Below are 27,005 nucleotides of genomic sequence, written 5' to 3'. Positions count from 1 at the left end.
GTATGGGTTCTTCTTCTTGATTAGATTTAATTAGAAGTAGTGTAGCTCCCAGAATCATGTCTAAACATTCACTAGATCAGGTACAATGGTGTAACACCCTGCACTGATTCACTCTGGTTCAGACATGATTCAGAGAGCTCTAATGGGGTTTTAAAAGTGACCAGGGGGGAGTCAATAGAACACGAAGGACTGGAGTTAGCTACACCCATCATTTTTGTACAGCATTCATTGATCACATTTCTGAGATATATATTAAAACAAAAAAAAGGGCAAAAACGAAAAAATTAAACATTTTCCTTCACGAAATAGTATTAGATACGGGAACATGTTTAAAAACTAGCACGAAACAGGAACAAAAAATAAGCCAGAAAAACAGATATTCTGAATTGCATTAATATTATTTCAAGAAAATGCTATATAAATAACTGAATTTAAATTAATTCAGCTTGCCGGGTCCAGCAAATGAAAATGACTTCTATCAAAGCAACAAATAAAAGAAAGTGTGTGTTTAACAGTGACGGGGGTACAAGATATGAAATTATTCTGCATCGTACAGTTAATAACAACCATGCAAAAGTTCTGTTTATTTTATCATGGAAATGAGTTTGCGTGTATGTGTGTTTTTATGCGTATGCTGACCCCCCCTCCCCCCCACGCTGGTGTCCCGCTGAACAAATTCAAATGTTGGCAAGTATGTATGGGTATGGTGAATTCACTATGGCAACAGTTAAGTGAAGACTCTTTCTTAACTATTATATTTACTAAATGTGTATCTTGCACATGTAGTAAACAAATATGAAAAAAATAGTGCCCTTATTTATTTATTTATTTATTTTCCATACAAAAATAGTACTGGATCTGTTTTGTATTTCTCAAAAACATGTTTATAATGTCCTATTGTGCACAGATATACAGTATATTTCTTGAGACACACTATTGTGCACAGATATACAGTATATTTCTTGAGACACACAGAGAGCTGTAATAATTAAGTTCAATATGATATTACAAAGTTATTATAAATATGTACACAGGTTCATTGTTTAATGGTAGATTATCATTATATTTACAATGGTTTTCGAAGTGCCTGCCTGCCACTGGGTCCTGCTTAAATCTTACTTTCTTCGAGTATTTCTTCGAGTGTTTCACCCAGAGTTCCTACTTCAGAGCTGGACACACTTCCTCTTGTGAAATACTCCACAGTGTTCAGTCTAAGTGTCACCTGCAGGAACTGCACACTTGAAGACCTCTTCCCATCTCTGTAAAACTCATTTTTGTGGAAATAATGACTCGGACGCCTTTTGGAGTATTTCCCAAGGTACTTGAAATACTTCCCTAGTATACAGTCAGCAGCATGTTCAAAGTAATTGGCGAACAGAAACAATTTCCATCTCTTTTTAAGTTCTGCTTGCACCTGTAGGACAAAGACATGATTTTACATTAGAAACCATAGGGAGTATATGTTAATGATTCAAACAGTGATTGATCTCAATACAGATGCTGTTTGTATAAATCTAGAAGCCCCCCAGGGGAGATTTATAAACTCACTTAATACTACATAGAACAACATACAATGACATTTAGTGTACTAATCCAATCTGGCTTCATTCATATTTGCCACTGGATCATTAAAATATGCCATCTCAGGATCATTTAAGGCAAGATTAGGTCACGTTAGAGAGCTACCCACCACAGTTTTAGTATGTATTAATGAAATTATGAAATACTTTAGGGATAGGTTTAAGGTTCAATTATTTTAATTGAACAATTGAGGGCATTGCTGGAACACAGACATGGAGTTGAAGTGTCCTTCCATTAGTATAGTATTCTAAACAAATGTCATTTTTCAATGCATAGTGTAACCATGGGAAAATATTGTGCAACAAAGGCCACACTTAGAACAGCATTAGTGCTACAATATTTAATTTAACATAGCTAATACCGTATATGTTTACCAAGAATTTGAGAGAGAAAGCTTATTTTTCCCCATGCAAGCTGAATGCCTACAGTGACTTACAGTAAAGCTGTAACTACTGGACTGAAGTTTGGGGGCAGGGTGTCTTAGTAATGCTTTAGTAATTATAAAGATATTGACAAAGACTTCTTGTCAGAAATACTTTGTCATTATTGTTTCTTATTTGGATTACTGTAGAAAAGGAAGCCCTGAGGTCCTTATAAGCAGGTCATTATTTTTAGTGGCAAATGTATTTATAAAGCATTGCTGTGGCTACAATAACTGCTGCTTTATACATCAACATGATATGGGTATGTAAAATCAGTTAGCTATTTTCTGTGTTGTTTACAATTGAATTGTTTCATTTTTTGTTTAATTTTCTTTTTAAATCTCCCCTGTTGTCTAAATACAGCTCTGAAAACCATGTCTAACCTCCAAATACATGCTGTACACAAGAGTGTACCCATTAACTTGTCCCATCACCATTCCTTTTTTCTCGTTGTGTGGTACATTTTGCACTTTAAAATAAGGCCTCTCATTTTTGTTTCTTTTCATGCCCCATGCCAAAAAATTATTAATTATGGGTCTTCAATTTAATAATATATATTTTTTTGTTAAATACATTTGTATCTGTAAAGTAGACATATGACACTAATTCAGTGGTTCAAAAGAATTTTCAAAATCTCAGGTGCCTTCTGAAGTCTTGTAAGCCAGTGATTTTATATCATAGTTAGTCTAATAATCAAAGCTTCATATCAATACTAGTATGTTGATTATGTAGCAAAGAAAATCATACCTCTCCATTGGCAAAGCAGTACAACAAAGCTACCAGGAAACCCTAAAAGAAAATATGATTTAGTTATTTTAAGAAAGAATATCCAGTAGCATCCATTCCCGTTGACATATTTGTCAAACTAGGCATCAATACGTGTCATGCATCTTTCATTGTCTTATCTGGAATTGAGTTCACAGTCCACTTTGTTTACATTCCCAGAAGTACTTCTAGCATTAGGGACACATTCTTTACACTCGCATCCCTTAAGAGCTGCTTGCCACTAGATGAGACAAATAGCCCTGCTCCTGCAACTACTAGCAGCAGTAGGAGGCTCTTTTTCCAATTGTGTTTCTATCATACTTGCACAAGGGCTAGATTTGATTAACCTGCACCCTACTGGAATCACCTTGAATTGCATCAGCCAGTGAAATCAAGCAGTGGTTTATGATGACAGTTGATCATAGCAACCCCTGAACCTTTTCAAGAGAGCAGTACATTCATTTATAAAAGACCTGCAGATTACCTGGAAGGAACTTATAGTTAACTGGATGAAGAGTCTGATGTACCGTGACTTGCCTTCCACCTGCTCATCAGTAACAAAAGCAAAAACAAACTCGTGGATCCCCAACAACGGAATTAAGACCAAGGTGGCTCTTGCTAATCTGGAATACACGTATATAAAACTAAATTGGTTCAGGCATATAGTAAGGTATTAAAACTGAACTATACATTAAACAAGAAAAAATATTAAACTATTGATCTGTCCTATAATAAATAGATATGATTGATTGTTCATTATTAACATACTTTCATGATAGAACCGAATTCATAAGATACATTAGTTGAATATATACTTTGAAGATCATGAAGAAATAGTGTAGATAATACTAAAATAAACACTAATGAAGGCATTAGACAAAAACGTTTTTTTTTTTACAAAGATTTTAAAATAAATGACCGTAATAACTTCAAGAAACATTTCACTCAGTGTGTTAAGCTGATAGGTGCATACCTGGATTTGTAATAGTTACATTGCATTTTCTCTGCTTTCAGCTTTGAGAGCAACAATTTCAGTATTTTTAAAAAAATGTAGAAATTGACCTGCAATGAAAAACGAAACAGCATTAAAGTTTTAATAAATCAGCTTTAACGGTTCATTATGAAAATGTAGTTTTGAATATCTCCCGACACTTAGATGGTGGGGTAGAAGCCAAGCCCTTTTTCTATGAGGGCCATATTCACAGAACTTGAGCAACTGTTTTAAAGAATGCTTGTAAAGCATAGTTCAGGAAGAGAGTCAGTCCCAGGCAGCACTGTGTTACTGTCCCAGTGCTACCTCACCTTCCCTGAGGGTCAGCTAACAGAGCCTGTGCTAGCCATAAAATCCCTCCTCCTCCCCCTTCCCCGCCCTCACAGCTACTTAGACCTGTGTTTTCTGTTTTGTTTCAATCTTTTTATTCGTTAAGTACTTTTTTGTCACTATTGGTCGGGAACATTCATGTTTGTTGTTTCTTTTTTCTTCTCTTTGTTTAATGATATTCTCTGAATCTTAAAAGGCACCTGAGAACGTTTTATTTTATTGTGTTACATGTTCCTATGTGTTGCTATAACTGTTTACATAAGGTGTGTGTATTGGTAATTATTTTTTTTTTCTTTACCATGGACCTCTCAAAACTACTTTCCCATCATCCTTACTAGTAAATTAATTTCAGTTACATTTGTGAGCAGGAGGATGATGGGAAATGTAGTTCTGAGAGGTCCATGCAGGTACATGGGAAGCCATCTTGAGGCAGGGAATGCAATTTAAAAGTTTAAAAAAGTGGTCAAAATGTAATAAATAAAGAAAAAATAAAATAAAACAATACACACACCTTATGTAAACTGTTGTAGCAACACATTTGAACATGTAACACAATAAAATTAAAAGGTCCTTATGCACCCTTTAAAGCTGACAGTTGTAATAGCCTCTTACTGTAATGCAAAATATCATTGGTCCTCTGATAATCCACCAATACGCCATGTTTATGTTTGTACCCCAACACCTGTAAATAAAGTAATATTGTACTGTTAAGGCAATTCAATTTAATGTATTCAGGCATACAAAATATGAATATATTACCCTGTATAAGTACTGATAAGCAATGGCAACAAAGTAGGTTTGGAATAGTGCTTCTTATACTGATATAGTACCATGACACCACAATCTATTGACATAAAGGTTTCAGTATAAGAAAATGTTATGACTGTGGGTACAATTCCACCAAAGGCTCATATACTTTTAGCTACCATAACACAACCACTGCATTGTCCTTAAACATTGCTGTGCCACCATTTGGTAAAGACATGTTACTGTACAATGTAAATGTAAATTCATAAACCATTCATAAAACTAATATTATAAAACTAAGATATGTGAGTTCAATACTGACTCGCAGTAATTCAAACACATAAAGGCAAGGGAAAGATGAGAAATAATAATAATAAGCTGAAATGTGACACTGCACCTTTAAGAAACAGCATATTCTAAAAAGCTGCGAGACAAAAAACAAACAGCTTTAACATACAAGGCATGTGGAAATGTCGCACCTGCTTTTATTACCAGACATGCTGTTTATAGTTTCTGATTAATTGCAAGCTATAGGATTAAAGTATTAGAGATATAAAGGAATTAGAGCTTCAGCATTGACCTGACTCAACTTGTGAAGATAAAGCTGATCCAAATCACATAGCTATACACAATTAGAAGGATTATATCTTCTTCTTCCCTTTTTAATTTGCCACTTTGGCAAGCACCTTCTGAATTACAAGATCCTTTTTGTCCTTCCAGATCCCTTTTCTCTAGAAAACAGGTTTGTTTTATCATTGTTATATCAAATTGCTTTGTTTGTGAGTGTTGTGTGATGCACTGCCATTCTGGATTCTGACCCATCGGTGCGATGTGGTTAAAAGCTCTAAAACCATGAGTGCAGGAACCTGGTTCTTGTTACACTGGTGCTGTGACCCAGACCTCAAAGATCTCTAGGGTTAAAGGGTGAGGAGCAGTGTTATGTGATGCACTTTTGTGATGGATTTCAATCCCTATCAGCGAAATGCAGAGTTCCCTGGCTCTATTGCATAGTGGTTAAGACGTTCACTTGCAGCGTGCATGCTTTCGCCACCTGAGGCATCAACTCCATATGTAGACAGCAATATAAATATTGTACTTACCCTTTATTTTCATACATAGCTTTTGTCACTGTCCACGGAACAACGAACAGGACTGGAGTCCCTTAGTGGAAATCAAAAACGTATATATATATATATATATATATATAATATATATATTATATATATTATATAATATATTATATATATAGTGTACAAGGTTTTTCTAGGTTAAATTAAAAAGAGAAAAGAAAAAGGTAGGTACACAAAAATGGGAATAATTGATTTAAAAAATCAATTGTATCAGGGTGTTTTTTTCAATTATTTTAGATGTACTCCAAGTCGTCATCAGCTCATTTTAAAACCAGCAAGAAACAACTTAAGACTTATAAGCCCCTCAATGAAATGTCTTATTATTATTATTATTCTAGTAGTATTATTATTATTATTAGTATTAGTATCATAGTAGTAATCATCATAGTAGTATCAGTATATATAAACAAAATATTATTAGTTATTATCATATAGTATTATGCCATTATTATTATTATTATTATTATTATTATTATTATTATTATTATTATTATTATTATTATTAGTAGTAGTATTATTATTATTATTATATTATTATTATTATTATTATTATTATTATAGTATTCTTATTATTATTATTAGTAGTAGTAGTATAGTATTCATATATCATATTATATTATTATAGTAGTAGTATAATCATATATCATAGTAGTCATATATTATATTATTATAATAATATAAATATTACCATTTTGACTTAACCCCAATGGGGTTGGTTAAAACATATATTTCTTCAGCAATCTTCTTTCTGATAGTACAGAAGTATAGAACATATATTTCCTTAACAATTTTCTTTCAGATAGAACAGCACTAAAAAGTAAAGTATGGAGGTAGATTCCTTCAACTAGTAGCCAGAAGATATTGGCTCCAACAAAATAGTGCATGGAAACTTGCGTGACTCTGCAGGCTATAGAAATCTGTAAAAAAAAAAAAAAAATTAAAATAAAAAAATAAATTGCAAATTCATTTTATAGACCAACATGGTTTTCATCTTCTAGTCAGACCTAGACACTTTGCTTGTGCTCTTAAATATTAGCTAAACACCACTTGGAAGTCTCAAAAACATTATAATAAATAGACTTTAGATACCGGTATTTCTTCTTTTTCTTTTTTTTGTTGGTATTTTTATATTTAATGATTATCGGCTAAAACTGATCAGTTTAACTCAAATTATCCCCAGTTAGCAGCTCTTTCAGTCACACACATTTTTTTTTTTTCCGTATTACATATTTTTCTTCATTTTCTGAGGCTGAACTGACTTTTCACCTGAAGAAGAGATTTGTGTGGACATTACAGTAATTTGTACTGTAATTTAACTATTAACAATGCAAACAAATACCTAAACCAAAATCATGAATTAATCAAATTAATTCCAAAAGAGATCTCAATTATATATATATATATATATCTTTATTTCATAGGTTTGTATTATGCTTTCCAAGATTATTCATTGTAACTTTTAATTACTGCACCTCTGAATTAAAATAGAATATCCATCCTGTTTCATCTGTGGGTCTCTTAGCGTATGTGATGTGAAGAATGATGTCTTTGACAAGAACTGACACAGCGCGAAATATAAAGGAAGCAAACAAATTCATGTGGATGTAGTTTCTGGTGCAATGAAGTTTCCTGCACAAAACATATAAAAAGAAAATTAACCTTAGAAGTGAATACCAATCGCCTTTCAAAAACAACAGCTTCAAAACAGTAAGTGCTGAATTTTCAAACCAGCAGGCACCTTGCAAACATGTGCATTATCAACATAAACAATTTTCTAACTTAATTACATTGCTTGCCTGAGGGAAGCAGTGTTAGGGAAGTTTAAAAAGTTATCAGTTACCGGTTACTTGAACAAAATTGTAATTACTTAATGCTTTACTTCCAGGTAGTCTTGCACATTCGTTTCTGTCATTAACCGACCTGCAGATTCTTCTATTGACTGACATATGCTTTTCAGCCTCTGTTACATGCTTTGACCCCAAAGACACTGCTGAGGTTAAATTACCTACTATAGGAAGTGAATCTGTAAAACATTCAAACTGTGAGTTTACTTTAGCCTAGTGTGGTACCAGATATTACAAATTCAAATACATGGCTGTAACATGGGCTACTTTTAAAACTGCACATACATTATGAGATCTGGACATCATACCTAGGCATACATGTTAATGTTACACTTGGTATAATGACAAACAGTGGTTTAAATGTTATTTCTGCTTTACCAACCTCAGCAATAGTAAAATGAGAACAGCCAGCAAGAGTGAGGAGAGTGACAGGGAGTATCCTATGGTATAGACAAACTGGAGAACTGAAAGAAGTACTGGTACATGCTCATCTTCCTGTTAGGAGACATAGAAAGAGACAATTACCAAGATACTCCATATCATTCAAAACATGCTCAATCACAACACATACGCACCTACACAACAATCACAACAGCTCTCAAAGCATGTGAGTGGAAAGGAGAAGTTAGAATCTACTAGGTGAACAGAACAACAGACAAAATTGTTATTGAAGACTGTATGATTATTTTTGTTCATTCGAGGGTAGCTTCAAATGTTTGGCTGGCTTAATCTGAGCCAGTAGACTCCTAGATGCCAGCTCCTTTTCAGTACTTCTTAATTCAAAAAGGATCATATGATGCTGTGGCCTTTGCACTCTTCTGATTCCACCTGCTTCATACTATTACTATATACCAGGTGGGGCCAGCAGAAGTGAAAGGTTATCTGATTTATTTAGAATCAGAAAGAACTGAAAATGAGTCTATTAGGATTCTACTAGAAACATATGGATTCTGGAACATTGAAACATGAATCCAATTCAAAAATGGAGGAACAACTCTTGGAGGAGGATTGTAAACATTAAACAAAAAGGTAAGAGAATAAATAGAATTACATTTAAGCTACTTCATGGCGTGTCTGGGGGGAGGGGGAGGCAACATACTGTAGGTAGGGACATAAAAAAAACTAATTTATACCGAGTCAGAATTACAACAAACTGCTTCAGTGATTAATTAAGTCATTATTAAAAAGCAGAATATTTTTCATTACCTGTTTGAAGGGATGGTTGTGTTCGGAGCATTCAGAGTGATCCCTCCAGACGTCTGTTGAGTTTTTAACAGTAAGCCAGGTCCCATTATCAGTGCAGTATCTGTACACATAACCAGCACCCACTGAAATATTACAAGTTAGGCACTAAGAAACAGTAGGTTGCAGTAGGACTGTCACTAGCTCTTCAAACCCCTCTCTCATACCTTTTTTTTCAAAGGAAAGAAACCTTTAAGGAGAAATGCATCCTGGCTTACCAGGAGAATTAAAAACCTTTGCTGATTTGGAGTTCAGGGGGCATGTGTTGCCCAGTTGTTCCCACTGTACACTAATGATATGGTATCCCCGAATAGGTAGTCATCACCTTTTTAATTTAATTTAATGTCCAAGCTGTCTGTGTAAGTAAGGTGTGTTGTCATGGACAATGTTTCAAACAAACTCTTCCCCATGGTCTGCTGTTTTTACTTGTACAAGTGTGTTGCTATCTGGCGATTACTTCCTGTAAACTAACTAAGAGTGTATAGTTTGCTTCAAGAACAAAAAGGACAACTAGCAAAACCTAAGTGGTACTTAAGTAAAAGCCTAATCCTAGTGTGTATCATTTTCAGTTTAAAGTAACACGTGGAGTTACAGGGAATAACATTAGGATTCTTGATAAACTGTAATACACACTGTACCCAAGGCAACAGGAAACGGACTGTCATGTGCCAGTGAATTAATTAGCTGTGCTATTATGGTCCTCATGATATCTGGTATTTTGATTAAATGGTTTCATCCATGAAGCCTAGTTGACCTTAAAGTGATAAGAGAACTTGAAAGGAGGGATTGCTAAAGATTTTTTTTTTTTTTTCTACATCTTTATGCTATTTTAAACACATTCTTACCTATTTTTATTTTCACCATTGCATATTGAGCAGATCAAATGTACAAAAACACCAGTTAAAAAAGGGGGAATTTTAAAGAAAAACGTTTTGGCTAATGATTCCAATTTTTTATTTTTTTTTTATTTTTATTTTTTTTTATAATGTATAAAGCTTACAAATGTTAGATATTCCTTTTAAACACACCCTATTAGAAACTGGATACAACATGATACAATCCAATTAAAAATTAGGGTTACCACCCATTCTGGTTTTCCCTGGATTGTTCTCTTTTTGAGGCAGCTGTCCTGGGAAATTTGTAAGATTTCCCGGGACGTTATGTCATCAAAGTATATGATTTTTATTTTATTTTTATTTTTTTTGTACGAAATGACTCTGGTGTCCTGTTTTTATTTTTGTAAATCAGGGTTGGGAACCCTGTTAACAATTGATTTAGAAAATAAGTAAATTAGAGCGAAAGCCAACAAAAGAAAAATAGAAACCCATTAAACAGTTAATAAGCAATAAAAAATAACAAACAATAATAATAACTTATTATTAAATAATATTAATAATATTATAATATCTAGATAATAATAATAATATAATATATTTTATTAACCTGTTTTTGTGTTTAAAATATGAAACTCCTAATGGTGTGGCATTTATTTGTTACAGGGAGTCTTAGCCCCTCTAGTAAGGACACATTGTGTTGGTCTCACTGTATTTTACATGTATTGCACTTTAAAATATAATTAATCTAATAAATCAATCCATGTAGCTACCTTCCTTTATCCAGGGCAGGTAAAGAGGGCAAGGCACTGACACGTTTCCAGGAGGGGATTCGGGCCAGCAGGCAAACTGGTCAAATGATGCGCTGCAGTACACTGCTACAAAAACACACAAAATGACCTCATGTGTTTTAAAATAATAATAATAATAATAATAATAATAATAATAATAATAATAATAATAATAATAATCTTTACATATGTATGTTCTAATACAGCTCATAGAAAAACAGGCAGATCTTACTTCTGCACACTAACTTTTTAAGCTTTTTTTAGAACGATTAAACAGACCCTGTGTAAGCATGTATACATTTCCATTACAGCTCTGATTATAGAAATAACTACACCAAATATATACAGTAGGGTTCTTACCAGATCTGCTAACATTTTTGGGTGTTAATGTCTTCGTACAGTTTGCCTTATAGTCCGACCACTGCCTTACCGTATCATCCAGTAGAGACCCCATGGCCTATAGAAATAAAGACAAAAAAATGAAGCCATTTTACTGTAAGTGACCCAGAAGAGAGCTGATGACATAAAATTGAACAAAACCTGGTGAAAGATGTTTTAATCGTTATTCTAAATTACAAACAAATGTTTGCCATAATACTAAGAAGAGAATAGTATGCAGTCAGAACTGTTTTACATCACTCTTGTTAATGCCATTCTCTGCTTATCACTGTGCCTGAATTGAGCAAAAGCCACTGGCTATTATCACATTTGAGGCATAGAACCTTATATTATTCAGATTAGATTTTCTTTTCTAGGGAAATAAATCTGGTGAAGAACATTTCAGTTTTCAGAAAGTTGTACCTGTTTTTTAATAAGAAGCCATAGGCTAAAGAACAAATATATTTATTTTGTATTTTGCCACTGATGAAAATAAAAAAAATGACCAGTATAACTACGATCCCTGTTCTATGAAATGAGCATTCATTTTCAATTGCATACTAAAGTTATACAAGTTCACATTGGTCCTTGAAATACTGTAGACTACTGTACTGTGTATGCACACTTTATGTATTAAACACAACACCCACCTAGAATATCTGTCATTTGTTTTTCAAGAGAGAATATTTTAGTTGCTGTGAGGCACTAGAAGAAAAGTTGATTAAAACATTCTCCACAAGATGGCAATGTTAAGTAAAGTCCTGCAATCCTCAGAAATTCAAAAGGCAGTGGAACTTGGACTAATGCTAAGGAGTCCTTCAGAAACCCAGCGCACCGGTACGGAAATGTATATTCTTATTTGCAGCAATGATCTTGTCTATCGCCAAATTCATATTTTTCCATGCATATGCCATCTTATATCAGTGTTCTTGTGCAACCTTGCTCATTTAAGTGTCACCCAGGTTAAGTCTTGGATATATTCTTTAACAAAGATTAATAGATCTCATTGTGGCAAAGTGGTTTGCAGTGTGCAGGTGCAGGAGTGATGCGGTGAGCAATGAAAAGGTAATCCCGGTACAATGGTGTTTGTTTTTAATCCTGGTCTGGTACCTTATGGAACAAATATATATATATATATATATAGTAGAAAATTATGATACTTATACTTTTCATTTATAGAAATTGTCCCCCCTTTTAATTCCTTTTATGCATGCATGTACCTTGGAACAGGGCTACCTCTGCATAGCGCAACTTAAAACCCTGTATTACATCCACCCGATACAAAATACCTCCTTAACTGGAAGTGCTATACTTTGTACATTAAATCACACTAAGGAATTCACTTTCAATACAGGGAATCTGGAAACATACGTAAAACTTTCAAAGAAAGTGTCACATACTGTACGTATATACAGATGTATGTGTTGGCGGCAGGGATTAATATCATCTTACTCCTACAGGGCTACATGGCACATTTATTGTCTATAATTATGCTTGTAGTGCTAAACACCTGTTTCATTTTAACACGTACATCAGTGAAATCCCCCGCAACAGCTGTAAATTAAAATTAGGCAATCAAAAAGTTTCTGACCATGACGAATATCAACAGTACAGAACAGTATAGAATAATAAATGACATTCAAATGTTTAATCACAATTTGATAATCGTTTCTCGTATCGTATTTTGATAATGTACAGAAGACATCATATGTTAATGTACAGTGCATATCCCATTCCTTACAGTGGAATACAGGGGTGGGAATTATTATAGACACATCATATAACTTTCCATCTTTAGTCATCTTATCAGTTTTATGGTCTTTGACATGAAGAACTAAACATGGAGAACTAGACACAGTAAATAATTATTTATGTTGGTTTGGCAGCTGTTTGGATTCAATCTAGGGGTGTACATCTTTATTTAAATATGGATGTATTTATTTCAAATTTGTACATACACTTTAATGTAAAACATTAAAGTAGACCAGTATTCAATATATCCAAAAACTGTATACTGTATAAAGACCCTTAATGACAACCATGCAAAAAGATTCTTGCAAAAACAGACCATTAAATAAAATAATATACTATTAGGATGTTTTTGTTCATCTTTGAGACACATTAGGAGGAGTGTGTGTACTAATTATCTCCAAATGGGACTTTATAAGCTTGAGCAAGCACCTAGTTAGTGACATAGGCAGGAATGGAAAAACAACGTAAGTAAATAGTAAGAGTAAATATAGAGAAAAAATAAATAGATATAAAATTAAATTAATGAGAAGATGGGGAGAATCGTTACATTTAAAATTGCTGCATCTTAGAAAGCTGTGTATACAAGCGTACAGTACACGTTAGGAGCAAGTCTTATGGTATTGTAATTCAAATTGTATTATCTATAAGAGTTCTGTTGCTTCTCTGAGCGGAGTTCCTTCCTTTTTTTGGTTGTATATATTAATGCTATAAATACACTGTTGGAAGCATATGCAATCATAAATTACACCCACCAATAAACAGAACTAACACAACCATGATCTTTTTATAAACCCTCTCTGAGTTGAAGCAAAACAGGAGCCAGACTTGTTTTTATAGATCTAAGTATTTACATGGTTTATGAGCGGAATATTATTTTAGTGTTGCATTCAGACTTCACAAAGAATGAATAACGGTAAATAAATATTATTATCAGTTAACATATGGCAGAACTAATGTGATGAGCTGATTTTAATAGATTTGAATTGTACTCAATGAAAGCACCCTCTGGTGACTCCAGTTGTTACATTGTAGAATGTTATCAAGAAGCACCTTTTGACAAGGAGTACATAATATTGCCTGTATTATTTCAAGCGCTTAGGAATCTTAAAGGTTGAGTTTTGAAAGAAATGCATGTTATAGATAACACATATATATCATTGTATTTTTGTTATTATTTAGTTATTTAGCAGATTCTTTTTTCTCTCTCCCAAGCATTGCACTGTTTTTTGGATGCAGTTGGCACATTACAATGATAACACTATGTAACACAATTTTTGTTCCTGGGTAGTAAGTGTTATTTCCTAATTGCTTATGCCTCAAAAGTATAGAAAATGGCTATTATCCCCCACAAACTTTGCTTTTGTGACCAGGACAGTGATATTTCAAAATATCACTATTTCCAATGGGAAAATGGGCAAATGTGTGTCTTTTCGTTCACATAAAGTCAGAAAAAAACAACATATGAATCCAAATTAATATGTATTTATACTAAAGTAATACAAAGATGACTACAAAAGATTTAGAAGTGAGTAGTTTTTCAAGATTTACGATTATACTGTAAATACAGTATAATTATAATTATAACAGTATAATTGTTCTTGTTAATTGTTAAGAGAGTAGTTTTTCGAGATTTACGATTATACTGTAAATATAGTATAATTGTAAATCTCGAAAAACTACTCACTTCTAAATCTTTTGTAGTCATCTTTGTATTACTTTAGTATAAATACATATTAATTTGGATTCATATGTTGTTTTTTTCTGACTTTATGTGAACGAAAAGACACACATTTGCCCATTTTCCCATTGGAAATAGTGATATTTTGAAATATCACTGTCCTGGTCACAAAAGCAAAGTTTGTGGGGGATAATAGCCATTTTCTATACTTTTGAGGCATAAGCAATTAGGAAATAACACTTACTACCCAGGAACAAAAAATAAATAAAAATTTTGTTACACTGTGTAATACATCACCCTGCTCTTGTAAAGTAAGCATGAATACCTCTGACGTATTCCCCCCAACATAAAGTAAAAAAATAGTAATAATATATTGTATGTATATATGATTTTGTAAACAACAAATAGCAATTTTATTTAAAAAATAAGATAACTAAGGTTTACAAATAAATAGAAATACTTTTGTAAACTTGCATGTGAGGAACAAAGAACATTGCAACCTAATAAAAATAAAATCGATTTACACATCCAGCTAATGATATCCATATAATAATTACTTTAAAATTATGCAATATATATATTCAACAATTGTGATATATCAGTGCCCATATTTCCTGTTAAATGGATCCGAAGCATTATTTTTGAAACACAAAAGGTACAAATAATGGAAAAAATTGTATTGGTAAGAAAATCGTTAGACTGTGTCCTTTCTAAGTAGTTCTGGACCATAATCACATTAAATAAATGTGGCTCTTAGGAAGGGAGCAATATAGAATTTTACCAAACTAGTAAGAATCCATTTAGATGTGCATGTGAGCCAGTTTACATTTTTCCTTTCAGAGAAGATCTTTGAAGATGCTCATAATTCAACTTATTAGTCTCCATAAAATGTATGGGCACGGTTATACACAGACATAATAATAAATAAAGCGACAGATTTCATTTTTATACATCTCGGACAAGAATGAAAATCCAATCCTGATTGTGAAATATGACTCTCATAAGTCCAGGGAAGTGAATTTGGACAGTTACACCCTTGTTCCACACCGTCATTTTTTGAACTCCGAAATTACTTTTTTTCTTAAGGTTAATAACAACAACAAAGGTTGGTCCGACGATTTTGTGTCGGACCCTGTACTCGCTCGGTCCCCTTCTCTTTAGATTCTGTCATCTCGGTTGGTGAACAACCTGAAGTCGTTGGTCTGTTCTTAACAGACAAGAATTGTGCCATTTAAAATAGAACAGAATACTACTTCTTTGTAGATCTGCATGAAAGATCATATATATTATAAATATATATATATATATATATATAGAATATTTATATATATATATATATATATATCTAGATTAATGTAATAACACCCTATCTTCAAGCATAGCTTTTACTGTACAGTTTACTAAATCTGAACAAGTTTTATGAACATTTCAAAAGTTCAAGCAATGCTGGACTGTAACGTTCAATATGAACACTTTATAAAAATGACACCAAAACTCAATGACGCATAAACCCACTGATTACTTGGCTGGAACTAAACACCAGAACAATCAATTAAAAAACTGCATTCCCTCCAACAAAGACTATAGTACATTTTTTCACCTAGGGAGCCTAAATTATATTATTATATATAATTATATTATTATATATTATAATAACATTAACAATGGTGCACAGAATGGTAAACTCTAACATTGCAAAGTTGGGGTATTTAATTACATTTGACAAATCTACCATCACAGTTAAACAGAGTGCATTATACAGTGGTTATTATGTAACTGACTGTACCCCTATCAGGAAAAGTCACATAAACTTCAATATTGTCAATTACTGTACTTTTGGATATGTAAATTCAGTAAAATGATTACAGTTTTTTTTTTATAACTCAAATCAAGCACAAAGGTCTCCAAGTCGCTGCCCAGTATTAAACATATAATTTGTATCAGAAGTTTAGTTCTATTAGTTGGCTAAACAGATGCTAAGAAAAAAAAAAATCTTTCAGACTGTTCAATTATAAGTTCAGAACAAAGGTAAAGTGTGAAACATTTGAAATAAAATCGACCAACTGCTTCACAAAAAAGACAGAAGCATGAATAAACTGTTAAATGTAAATACTGTCTTTGCGGTTAAACATGGCATGCTCAGAGGTCAATAATGATGTAATACAATCAAATATTTATCATATAAATAGAAACATTTACTATTTTATTATTATATACCAATACACAAGTAATAAATTAAATTTAGAACAAATAAATATAATGCATTATGCTTATAAAATCAATATAAAAAAGCATGACTATTAAACAAATATTGGTATAATACAGGTTTACAAAAACTATCTGAGAATATTTCTCTTTCATTTACAGCTTAAAGTAAATAAGTAAATATGTTAATTTATGACAAAAAAAAAGAAAAAGCTATCCAGAAATTTGTGCTGAAAGATTATAAAATTCTAACTCGCAATTGCTGGTTTCTTACTCCCAATCGGTCTATTAAAAAATAAAAAAAAGTTTACAGTAAGCAGAACCTACTGAGTGTGCAGTTAACAATCTGTAAAGCTTTATAGTGAAGTTCCAATTAAGCAACTACAACACACTCACATTCCAGCCTCTTAAAATTGCATAACCAGCTGAAAACTGTGTCCACTGGTAAGAGAAAAAAAAGCCTTGGTACTGCTAATAGTTCCCCTTACCTGTTTGCTGTTCAATAGTGTCAGCACTAGGACCAGGGTTGATTGTGATATTCTTATAAAACAGCCTTCAATTGGATGCCAGCCCACCAACAAAAGCAAAGGTGACTATGGCACACTAATTAGACAGGTTCAGCAACAGACAACTCCTCAAGCAAATTCCATCAAGCTCTGATAAGAACCAGACAGTTTCACTGTACTCACATGCTATATATATATATATATATATATATATATATATTTATATATAATATAATATATTGATATATATATACACATTTAAAAACAGACTCTCTTAAAGAAAAGAGAAACTGGGTACCAGATTTTCTATCTTAGAAAGGCTGGAATAAAAAACATTCTCTTGGCAAATGTTGCTTATGAAGTTCAGTATTCCCAGTCCACCCACAGTCTTGACGTTCTTGGATGATGTGAACACGTTTAAAATACACAGGCTTACAGCATGGTTACAGAACCAACACTGAAAGTATCTGCCCAGTTTCATAGATACATAGCAAGCCTCCTATTTACTCCTCAGCCAATCAAGATAAGGGATGAAGCTAAGAGTGTATGTCACGATTAGACTCCTGGGTCATTGTTCAGGACACTGAAACTGGTTAATGAAGGAAAATTGAATCTCTGTCTTAAATTAAATTAGACAAATACAGAAGTCTGATCTGGTGAGATAAGCATTATTTTAAAATAAGTATTGTGCAGCATATTCTGGAAATAATGGAACATTCTGGAAATAGTGAACGTCTTATTCACAAAGCATTACCTTGTGTAAAGTTATTTAAAGAATCTTCTTTATGAATAAAGTAAAGTTTAATATTCAAGAAGAGGTCGGGGTACCATTCTACTTGTCAGATGTCTTGCTCATTTTTTATTTTTTTTTAAAGAGGAGACGATTATCTAGGATTCAAGGATGCCAAGATATTTAAAGGATCTAAGTGAGGAAAAATGGCCAATAAAACCAGCATCCATAATTTGTGTAAGTACTGTGTGTTATACTGTAACTATAATTCATGTCAAACATCACTGAAATTCATGTCCACGATATTGGAAAAGAAATTTAGGGGAAGTGTTTGTTTTTGAATTTACTAAGTTTCTTTCGATATTCTTAAATTTGAGTGTTATTTAGTCATGGCTAAAGTTTGCTCTCAAAAAGCAGATTTCTTATTGTCAAATTATTTAATTATTACTATTAAACCCACCTACTAAAAATTGTCTAGCTGTTATTCCTATAATGATTAGGTCCATATAGAATAAACAGAAGATCATGAATAACGATGCAAACACTACTAGAGAAAAAGGGAAAAAATATATATTACTCAAGGGTTATAGAAAAGAAGGACATCGGAAGGCCTTTTATTAGGGTTCCATTTATAATCAACTACCAGTGTGCAAAGGGAACACTCACATGATCACGCTGAACTGCATACTGTACCATGGTACAGACAGTTTGATCCAAAATGGCAGCACATGATTCTAAATTGTGTTTGTTTTTTGCAACATTAACAAAATCAATTGTCTTGAAAAATAGAATCTAAGGTGTTTTGATATAAAGGACATTGTCAAGTAAAGCCAGAACATTTAGTCCATACATTAATTTGTTTAATTTAAGTCAAGTTTTGTTTGAATCCATCAACACCTCCCAGTCTGTGTATTTCCTATGTAAACACAATATGGACGTTATTTATGAAAGTTTCAGTGAAGCTGATTATTTAACAGACAGACTTTAACATCTTTACACTCTGCTTGTTCAAATACTTTCATGACTAACATGACTGCTTGACAGGAATGTTTGATAATAGACAGGTCTGCCCAGGCATGGTTTAGCATGGATTGCTTCAGAAGTGCTTCACACTTACTAGGGGAACAAAAACTAACTTTAGAAGTCAGAAATCCTTGGCAGTGTTAAGTGGGGATCTTGACATGCAATATAATGTATACATACCACTTATTAGGTCTAACCATTAACTTTATAAAAGACATACACCTTATGGTAATGTAACTTGGGAGAACTGAAAGTCAGTGAGTCACTTCGATTAATTGCCTCTTTATACCTAGGAGCTACTGGTCACTGGAGGACAAACTCCATCCCAGAAGTTACCTGCCTTGAGCTCACCTGTAGGGCTCACCTGATCATTTTACCTCCTTAACGGAGACCCAAAGCCATGGCTACAATCTCTGTGGAATCCCCAGCCAAGTTTGTTTCCAGGACTCAAACCTGCGCTCCCGGACTGGGTGACTCACCCTGCAAACCACTAGAGGACCGCTTTGAATTTCATTTTTTATGACATTTTTTAAACATTTAATGAGATGTACTATTCTTTAACAAATATGCTGTTTTACAGAAGCACAGCAGGAACACAATTGTTCTCTTTGCAGGTCAGTCAAAAGATTACAGAAATATTTTTAAATGGACTTTAAAATATAGTGTTTCAAGTGCAATTTCTTTTATTCTATATCAATCTACCAACTCGCAGCTGACTGGATTTAGAATAATCTTCAACCTGTTGTCTGCAGCACCCAGCTCTCAACCTGTACAGCATTATATAAACACTCACACTAAGTGTTATTTATTGACTGAGATGGACACCGCCATGCACTTAAAGAGTAATTGCTTTATTAAGGGAGATTGACCAAGCCACACTTACATCCCAGTAAGATCCCTACTTGGGGAAACTACGGCAACCCAAGAGTCCCAAATTACTAGAACACATATTCGAAGTAGACGTTTACTACTTAACATAACTATTTCAATACACTACACTAAACTAGTGTGCCAGCTCACCGAAGGGCCTTATCACCAAAGGGCCAGTAGTCTACACTGTGGTAGTCCACATGAGGACAGGTCAATGAGGACCTGCAGCTAAATTTTCTGCCCAAGCTTCGAATTGAAGGATCGAACTCCAGACCAGGTTTGCATACATTTCTTTCTTTTTTCTTTTCTTTTTATTGATTAATGCTCTTGATCCTCCACCTGTCTATTTCTACTTCTTTTCCTCTAATGCTTCCTACCTTAACTAACTTTAATATCCCTGTAATACTTTCCTCTCATTCCTGTCCTCTGGCTTCTCCCTGCCGCCGCAAAACTAGCTCCTTTAACCTTCTCTCCTCCGAAACCTCCCACCCAGTGTCCTCTGCCCTCTCCCCATCACCCTAGGCAACCCCTACCATTCTACTCTCCTTCTCCTTGCCCCTCTCAGACCCTGATCTTTGCCCCCTGCTCCAGAGCCATAAACCCACACATGTGCTCTGAACCCACTCCACACTTACCTATTCCAGGCTGCTGCCCCTGCCCTACTCCCAGGAGACTTTCATCTCCTCTCTTTTCAACACCTCTCTGATCTCTGGCTGTTTCCCCTCTGCCTTCAAACAGGCCTGTGTCACCCCCATCTTAAAAAAAGCCCTCTCTTGATCCATCATCCCTCCAGAACTACCTTCCTGTCTCACTTCTGCTGTTCCTCTCTAAAAGCATTAAGTGAGCATCACATTGCCAGCTCTCTGCTTTACTGTCAACACATTCTCTGCTCGACCCTCTCTGAAACTGCTCTGCTCTCTGCCCATGCCACCTCTCTCTCCTCTGTTCAATTCTCCTCGACCCCTCTGCAGCCTTTGACATGATTGACCACTCTATTCTCCTGTCCTCCCTCACTGACCTGGGATACTCCAGCACTGCTCTTGTCTCAATGATAGGAAGTACCGAGTGCCCAGACGTGGCTCACCCTCTGCCTCTTGCTCTCTTTCGACAATTGTCCCCCATAGCTCAGTCGTGGTACTCTTCCTGTTTTCTCTCTACATCTGCTCCCTCGGTCCCCTCATCTCTTCCCATGGCTTCTTGTATCATCTCTATGCTGATGATGCCTAGATCTTCTTCCTCCCGTATTTCCACCTGCCTCTCAGAGATCTCCTGGATGCACTTGCATCATCTCAAACTCAACCTCTCCAAGTCAGACCTCCTTTTCTTCTCCCTACTTCCTTCCCCACCACAGATCTCGCCATCTCTATTCCTCTTAAATCCACAACCCTCTCTCCCTCTTTATCCACCAAGAACCTTGGTGTCACCCTCGACCCATCCTTCTCTTACTCTCAGAACATCTCTACTCTGGCATGCTCCTGTCGCTTCTTCCTCAATAGCATACTCAGAATTCCCCTCTTCCTCACCAACTACTCCACATAACTCCTACTTCAGGCCCTAGTACTGTCCTACCTTGACTACTGCAATTCTCTCCTGGCCTGCCTCCCTGCCTCTGCCATCAAGTTGTGTTCCACTACTGTTCTTAATTATAACTACTAAATGTGTCTTGTAATTGACTTTGTTCTTGTAGGTATCCGTAGTCACACTTTTTGTAATTACTCTTATTTGAAAACATGTTCAACCGTTTGTCATACTTACTAAGTGCTGGACTTTACTCACATAAGCAAATATTTTTTAAATAAGTTAACTGCTCTTAGTCAAACCCATTCTTCCATGTAATTATTTACTGTATTCTCTATTTTTTGCTCTTATTTTAATTTGGTCTTTTGCTATTGATTGTATTATACTTTACAACTACTCTTATCTGTAATTTGACATAGTGTAATGTGATATTCTGAAATGTGATACTTTACAATGTGATATTTTGTAATGTGATACCTTGTACTGTGATATTTTGTAACAATTGTAAGTCATTCTGGATAAGGGTGTCTGCTAAGAAATAATAATAATAATAATAATAATAATAATAATAATAATAATAATAATAATGTAAAGACAAATTGTGTGCAAATAGCAGATTTGATTACACGATTACAGAAACCAAAACACCTTGGGCACACTTGCTTATGCAACCGTTGCAGATATTGAAGCAAAACTTTCGGTTCAGTTGAAAATAATTTGGTGGCTATGGAGCCAGACTAAAAACACAGAGCTATCCATTGCTTGAAAGAGGTCATCCAAAAGGCACTTTATAAATTGGACAAACACATGTCAGGAAACGCAGCAGCTGAATTCCTGACAATGCCTGGCCAACTGTTGAATTCAATGGCAACAGCTCGCCCATCAGTGGATACAAATCTGTTAAAGGAAGCTATTGTAAATGTGCCACTGCTAAAGAATGTAGAAATAAATGAATTTATGTGAACTGGTTAATGACAAAAAGTAACAAAAGTAAGTAAAGCTGCTCATCTTAACCTCTCCTTTTTATATAAAATCTCAATCCATCATTTGGATACAAGCCCTGAACAAAATACATTTAAGGTAAGAATTTATATGACAGCTAACCTGCAAGAATTCACAATTTATAATTCCTTTTTAAACAAAGGAAAATAAGTCTGAAATGAATGGCAAGTTCCTAATCTTTGTTCTTTTATATATTGCAACAAGAATGTCAAACAAATCTGTTATTAATTTATCAACAGCTGGAATATCCTTTTGTATTTTAGCAAAGCCTACATTTCATAAAAGCAATGGGCTATTTTTGTAATTATTTCCTAGCTATTTTTATCCGGGAATTCCCTCGCAGACAGGAATGAGTGGCTCATCTGTTAAAAGCACGTCCATATTATTATTATTATTATTATTATTATTATTATTATTATTATTATTATTAATTTCTTAGCAGATACCTTTACCCTGGGTGACTTACAGTTGTATACAAAAAATACCTATCAAGAATTACAGTACAATTAAGAGCAAAATACAAAATACAATGACTTCAGTCCTAATAAAAGCAAATACATGCACATATGATGTGCAGGCTGAGGATTCCACTGGGAACATCACATTGGTTTTGCTACTCTGGCTATGCACTCTAGCACAAACCGGACACCTACAAGGCTGGTCTGTCAACCAGACATTGTTGGGTGTAAAGGGGCAATTGGCTTAGTTGTGAGATTGTAGGAGGACTGGCCTTAAGTTCTCCTGAACCACTGTGGGGATTGCTGTGTTAAGGGAACATAATTAGACAAGTTAGGGAGAGAAACGCAAAAAATAATAAGAACACTACATTTTATAAAAAAATGTTTTGCCTAGTTCACTACAGTATACATACTCAAATTGCATGGTATGTCAACAGAAAACAAAAGATACAAAACTTGTCTGCATAGAGAAACCCTCAAATCTACAACATGAGTTTTGTTTTCTTAACCATGACATTAACTTTTTTTTTTTCCAGTTTGGAAGCCAATTGCACAAACTTTGGAATGAAACAACGGCTTAGCAAATGTAAATACTGTTGCTTATGTCCTTTTGACATTAAAGTGACACAACTGTACTCAATAGACAGGGACTTCTAATGTTTTCCATGCTGACCATTCACATGATTAATTTACATCTTATTACAAAAACATTCACAGACACAGTCTGACCAGTCACATTGCAGATTTGTTACTAGAAGCTTACCTGTTGCACAGTTCTGACATCGTTCCATATTTTCAAAAGTATCCCATCTCTTTCATGCAGTTTTGGACTCAATCTGTGATAATCCATCTAAAAGATCTAGAGTCAAAATAAAAGTCTTATCCCTCTGTCTGATGTAGTGTGTATGAAACAAAAAACAGACACCTTGTTTTCCATAATGCAGAGACATGTTCCCCGGCTCTTTCCTTTTACAGGATAAAAGTTTCTTTACATTACTCTACCATATTCATACAATAGTTGTGAGTTCTTTTGAATGGCTATTTTATTATTTTAATAATTGTACATGATGCTAATCTTATTGGCTGCACTGCAAATTATTTATTTAGCTGTTTACTCGTCTATGTGGAGGACCAAACTATGAGCCTCATTTACGAAAGGGTGCTCAGCTTTATGCTGCATGATAATTGCTGAATTGCTTGGCTATGAAAATGTGTCTGAACGGAAAAAGTCCAAAAATTATAATTTATTGTCTAGGTCAGGGATGTCAAACTCATCTGGCAGCAAGGGCCATTTAAGTTAAGACAGTTCACTTAGTGAGCCACACTGTAAAAAAAAAGTTATACATAATGTAATGTTTATATACATCTGCTAAGAAATAAATAATAATGTACCTGAAAATGTCTATAGAAATTGTATATATGCCAATATACTCAAATATACTACTTTACACAAAACACATTGCCCCCACTGCACGATTCCTAGTCATCAGTAAGCATGCAGGCATGGTTTCAATCAATTAATCACCATATTAGTTATTGTATTTTATAGTACAAAAATAGGCAGATATAACTAGAAGCAGCTTTCCTAGAACACTGACAAAAAAACTCAATATCACAAATGTAATATAATGGAGGAAATAGAAGAGTATTTTATGTCAATTTAAATCTCAAACAGTTAAAAAAAAAAAAAAAAAGATGTCACAGTATAAAATGCAAAGTCTCAATATTTAATTTATATTCCATAATATATGTTTTTAATAGCACTGAAAAAAAAAGACACTGTGAAAGGCAAGCTGTGAAAATGCGATTTAGTAAACAGTGCCACTATAAAATATTCTTTTTATGACTTCTGTCCAGACACTTGGCACTTCTTTTCTTGCACACTTGATGATAATGCTCATTACGTGTTCTGATTCTGCAACTTTTCCACATAATGCCTGTTGATACAGAATACAGTGTAAGAAAACTGGTACTTTAAAAACTTGGTTGCTTTTCTGGAAAGGAGAATCCACCCCTAACAAACACGTCCTCGCCAAGCGCCATAAAAACTCCATGTATCTTTCAATCATGTCACTTCTTTTGTTTTGAACTCTCAGTCACGCACGGTGAGGCCAAAACGGTAGACAACCGTCTTAGAACCTGGAGGAAAGTCTCTCTGAGGTTTCTCCCTACCATAAAAAAGTAGGGTTTTTTTCCTTACCTGCTTAACAGTTCATATTTAGTTCTGTAGGGTGCATGGTCAGGCTGGAGAGCCTGGGCTTTATCCTCAGTGCAGTCATGTTCTGAGAGGAAGGCCTGTGTCTCGGCTGCTTCACTTTTCATTCATCCTTTTCCCATATTTTTTGGGGGGGGTAGGTGGCAGTGCTCCACTGTGGCTCGTTGCACTAATCGTTCATCATTATTTTTATGGTTTTAGCAGCCTTATCTTTTGGGGGGAGGTAGCCCTACCTGCCACATCCTATCTGCGGCACTAGGGTGCATGATATCGTACATGTTTTCCCCTAGCCGGCCAACGTGTGGGTAGTTGTTGAGCACCCACAGACAAGGTCTCTGACCAAATTTATCATCCATCATTAAATTTTCTGTTCATTTGCAATTCAATAAATCATCACATTGTGGATTCTACATTCTGAATCTGCATTTCATTCTTAAATTATTTCTAGCTCTCTGCTAGCCATTCCACTCTTTTGCCCAGTCATATATGGTGCCCCATCTGTTGTAATCCCAGTTAGTTTCTTCGAAAGTAATTCTGCCCTTTCCATAGATTCTTTCATTTCCAGTTAACTTACAATATGTTGCTTTGTGCAGTTTGTCATAGTGAAATTGTATGTTATAATTCTTACACTGCAAATTAGACATATTGCCTTACTGTCAAAATAATTCAGTGAAAAAATAATCATCTGGCTAACGATTTTGGAATCTTCAGTGTTCCGCCTCAACCTTTTGCTTCCATGACATCTCCAACTACTTACTGGCTACTGGTTTTAAAATTTACACAAAGTAAAATAATTAGTTTAAACAAGCCTTCGCTTCACTAGCATAATCAACATTATGTGTGTTGTGCATGAGGAAATTGATCCTGTGCACTATTTGATTGGCTATATACTACCTGATTGGCTTAATGGGAATGCCACTCATACAATGCAGGCTGCACATGTTGAATTTAATAAAATAATTCCAAAATGATACAGTACATCAATGCAATTTTAGAAATTAATGGGTGGGTGTGACAGAAATACAATGATTCTTGGGTGTAAATCTCCCTCCCGATCTGTGAGGGCGCTAAGCAGCGAGAACAGAGTTCCTTGTATGGGCTAGCCTGACAGTGCTTTCCAAGGTTTCAAGGGAAATCAGCCTGCTAGAAAGGGGGCGGGACTCTGTTGCAATAACACATTGACCTGGAAGGGAAACGACACGGCAGCAGCAGATTGGAGAGATGGTTGCACTCATTTACCAAGGGGTCATGTGTGACAGCATTAAATGGGACGGGTCACCAAGGGCCAGTACTAAGCTGGAACAGCACTGTATTACTGTCACAAAATTGTGGGGCTGATACTTATTGCTTATTCTTTGGGTCTGGAAGCGCGCTATTGTTTGCCCCGTGCAGTACACACTATTGTGTATTGCTGGGGGATTATTGTTTCTGGTCACCAGACCTGGAAATAAATGAAAGCCACTTTCCATATGGGATTACAAGGTTCCATCTGTTTCATTACTGCACTTCATCACTCCTGCACCTGTTTCCACTAAGCCACTTTGCAACAGTGGGCTATATTCATTAAAGGAAAAAGAAAAATGCCTTTTTTTCTTTCTTTTTTTTTTAAATCAGACAAGGAGAACAGGTTAAAATGAAAAGGTAAGCAGTGCAGTTTCACTTTACTTTGCCTCTGCCTGTCCTGCTGCTGAGTACTGTGTCTATTGATCGCTCATTTTCGGTCATAGCCACCTCCACCTTTCATTACTGACCAAAAGATACACCTGGACTACTGGGGCTTTTTATATGAAGGTGGTCATGTGTAGTCACACACATTATCGTGCACATTAAATTATCGCTCACAGTACATGTAGTTTTCAGAGTATGGTATGCAAATTAACCAAATACTGTGCATGTAAATTAATGTGTTCTCTGCTAGTAAATGGGGCAGTAAATGTTGATTTATCGTACACGTTAGGCTCACTACTTTACGTGCACACTAACTACAAATTGAG

General features: G+C 34.7%; 1 protein-coding gene across 1 annotated transcript; it reads right to left on the bottom strand.

Annotated features, from left to right (window-relative positions):
* Positions 1–150: 150 nt before the first annotated feature.
* On the bottom strand, positions 151–17,333 carry LOC121296165 (glucagon-like peptide 2 receptor). The gene is made up of 13 exons (XM_041221430.1): positions 17,178–17,333; positions 11,037–11,133; positions 10,659–10,763; positions 9,017–9,138; positions 8,193–8,305; positions 7,439–7,595; positions 6,720–6,883; positions 5,937–5,993; positions 4,702–4,771; positions 3,742–3,830; positions 3,253–3,391; positions 2,751–2,792; positions 151–1,414 (listed from the first exon to the last, which is right to left on the bottom strand). The coding sequence occupies exons 2-13, from the start codon at positions 11,128–11,130 to the stop codon at positions 1,109–1,111; spliced, it is 1,458 nt and encodes a 485-aa protein (XP_041077364.1). The 5' UTR covers positions 11,131–11,133; positions 17,178–17,333; the 3' UTR covers positions 151–1,108.
* Between the last annotated feature and the right edge of the window lie 9,672 nt (positions 17,334–27,005).

This window comes from Polyodon spathula, chromosome 21, assembly GCF_017654505.1.
Source record: "Polyodon spathula isolate WHYD16114869_AA chromosome 21, ASM1765450v1, whole genome shotgun sequence".
In the NCBI taxonomy this organism is placed as follows: domain Eukaryota; kingdom Metazoa; phylum Chordata; class Actinopteri; order Acipenseriformes; family Polyodontidae; genus Polyodon; species Polyodon spathula.
This window is presented reverse-complemented; position numbering and strand designations above follow the sequence as displayed.

Coding starts and splice junctions, on each gene's coding strand:
- LOC121296165 (XM_041221430.1), bottom strand. CDS start 11,130: ATGGGGTCTCTACTGGATGATACGGTAAGGCAGTGGTCGGACTATAAG. Junction 7,596..8,192: donor CTCATTTTACTATTGCTGAG/GTTGGTAAAGCA, acceptor TGTTTTGTGCAG/GAAACTTCATTGCACCAGAA. Junction 5,994..6,719: donor ATGTTCTATACTTCTGTACT/ATCAGAAAGAAG, acceptor CCACTAAGGGAC/TCCAGTCCTGTTCGTTGTTC.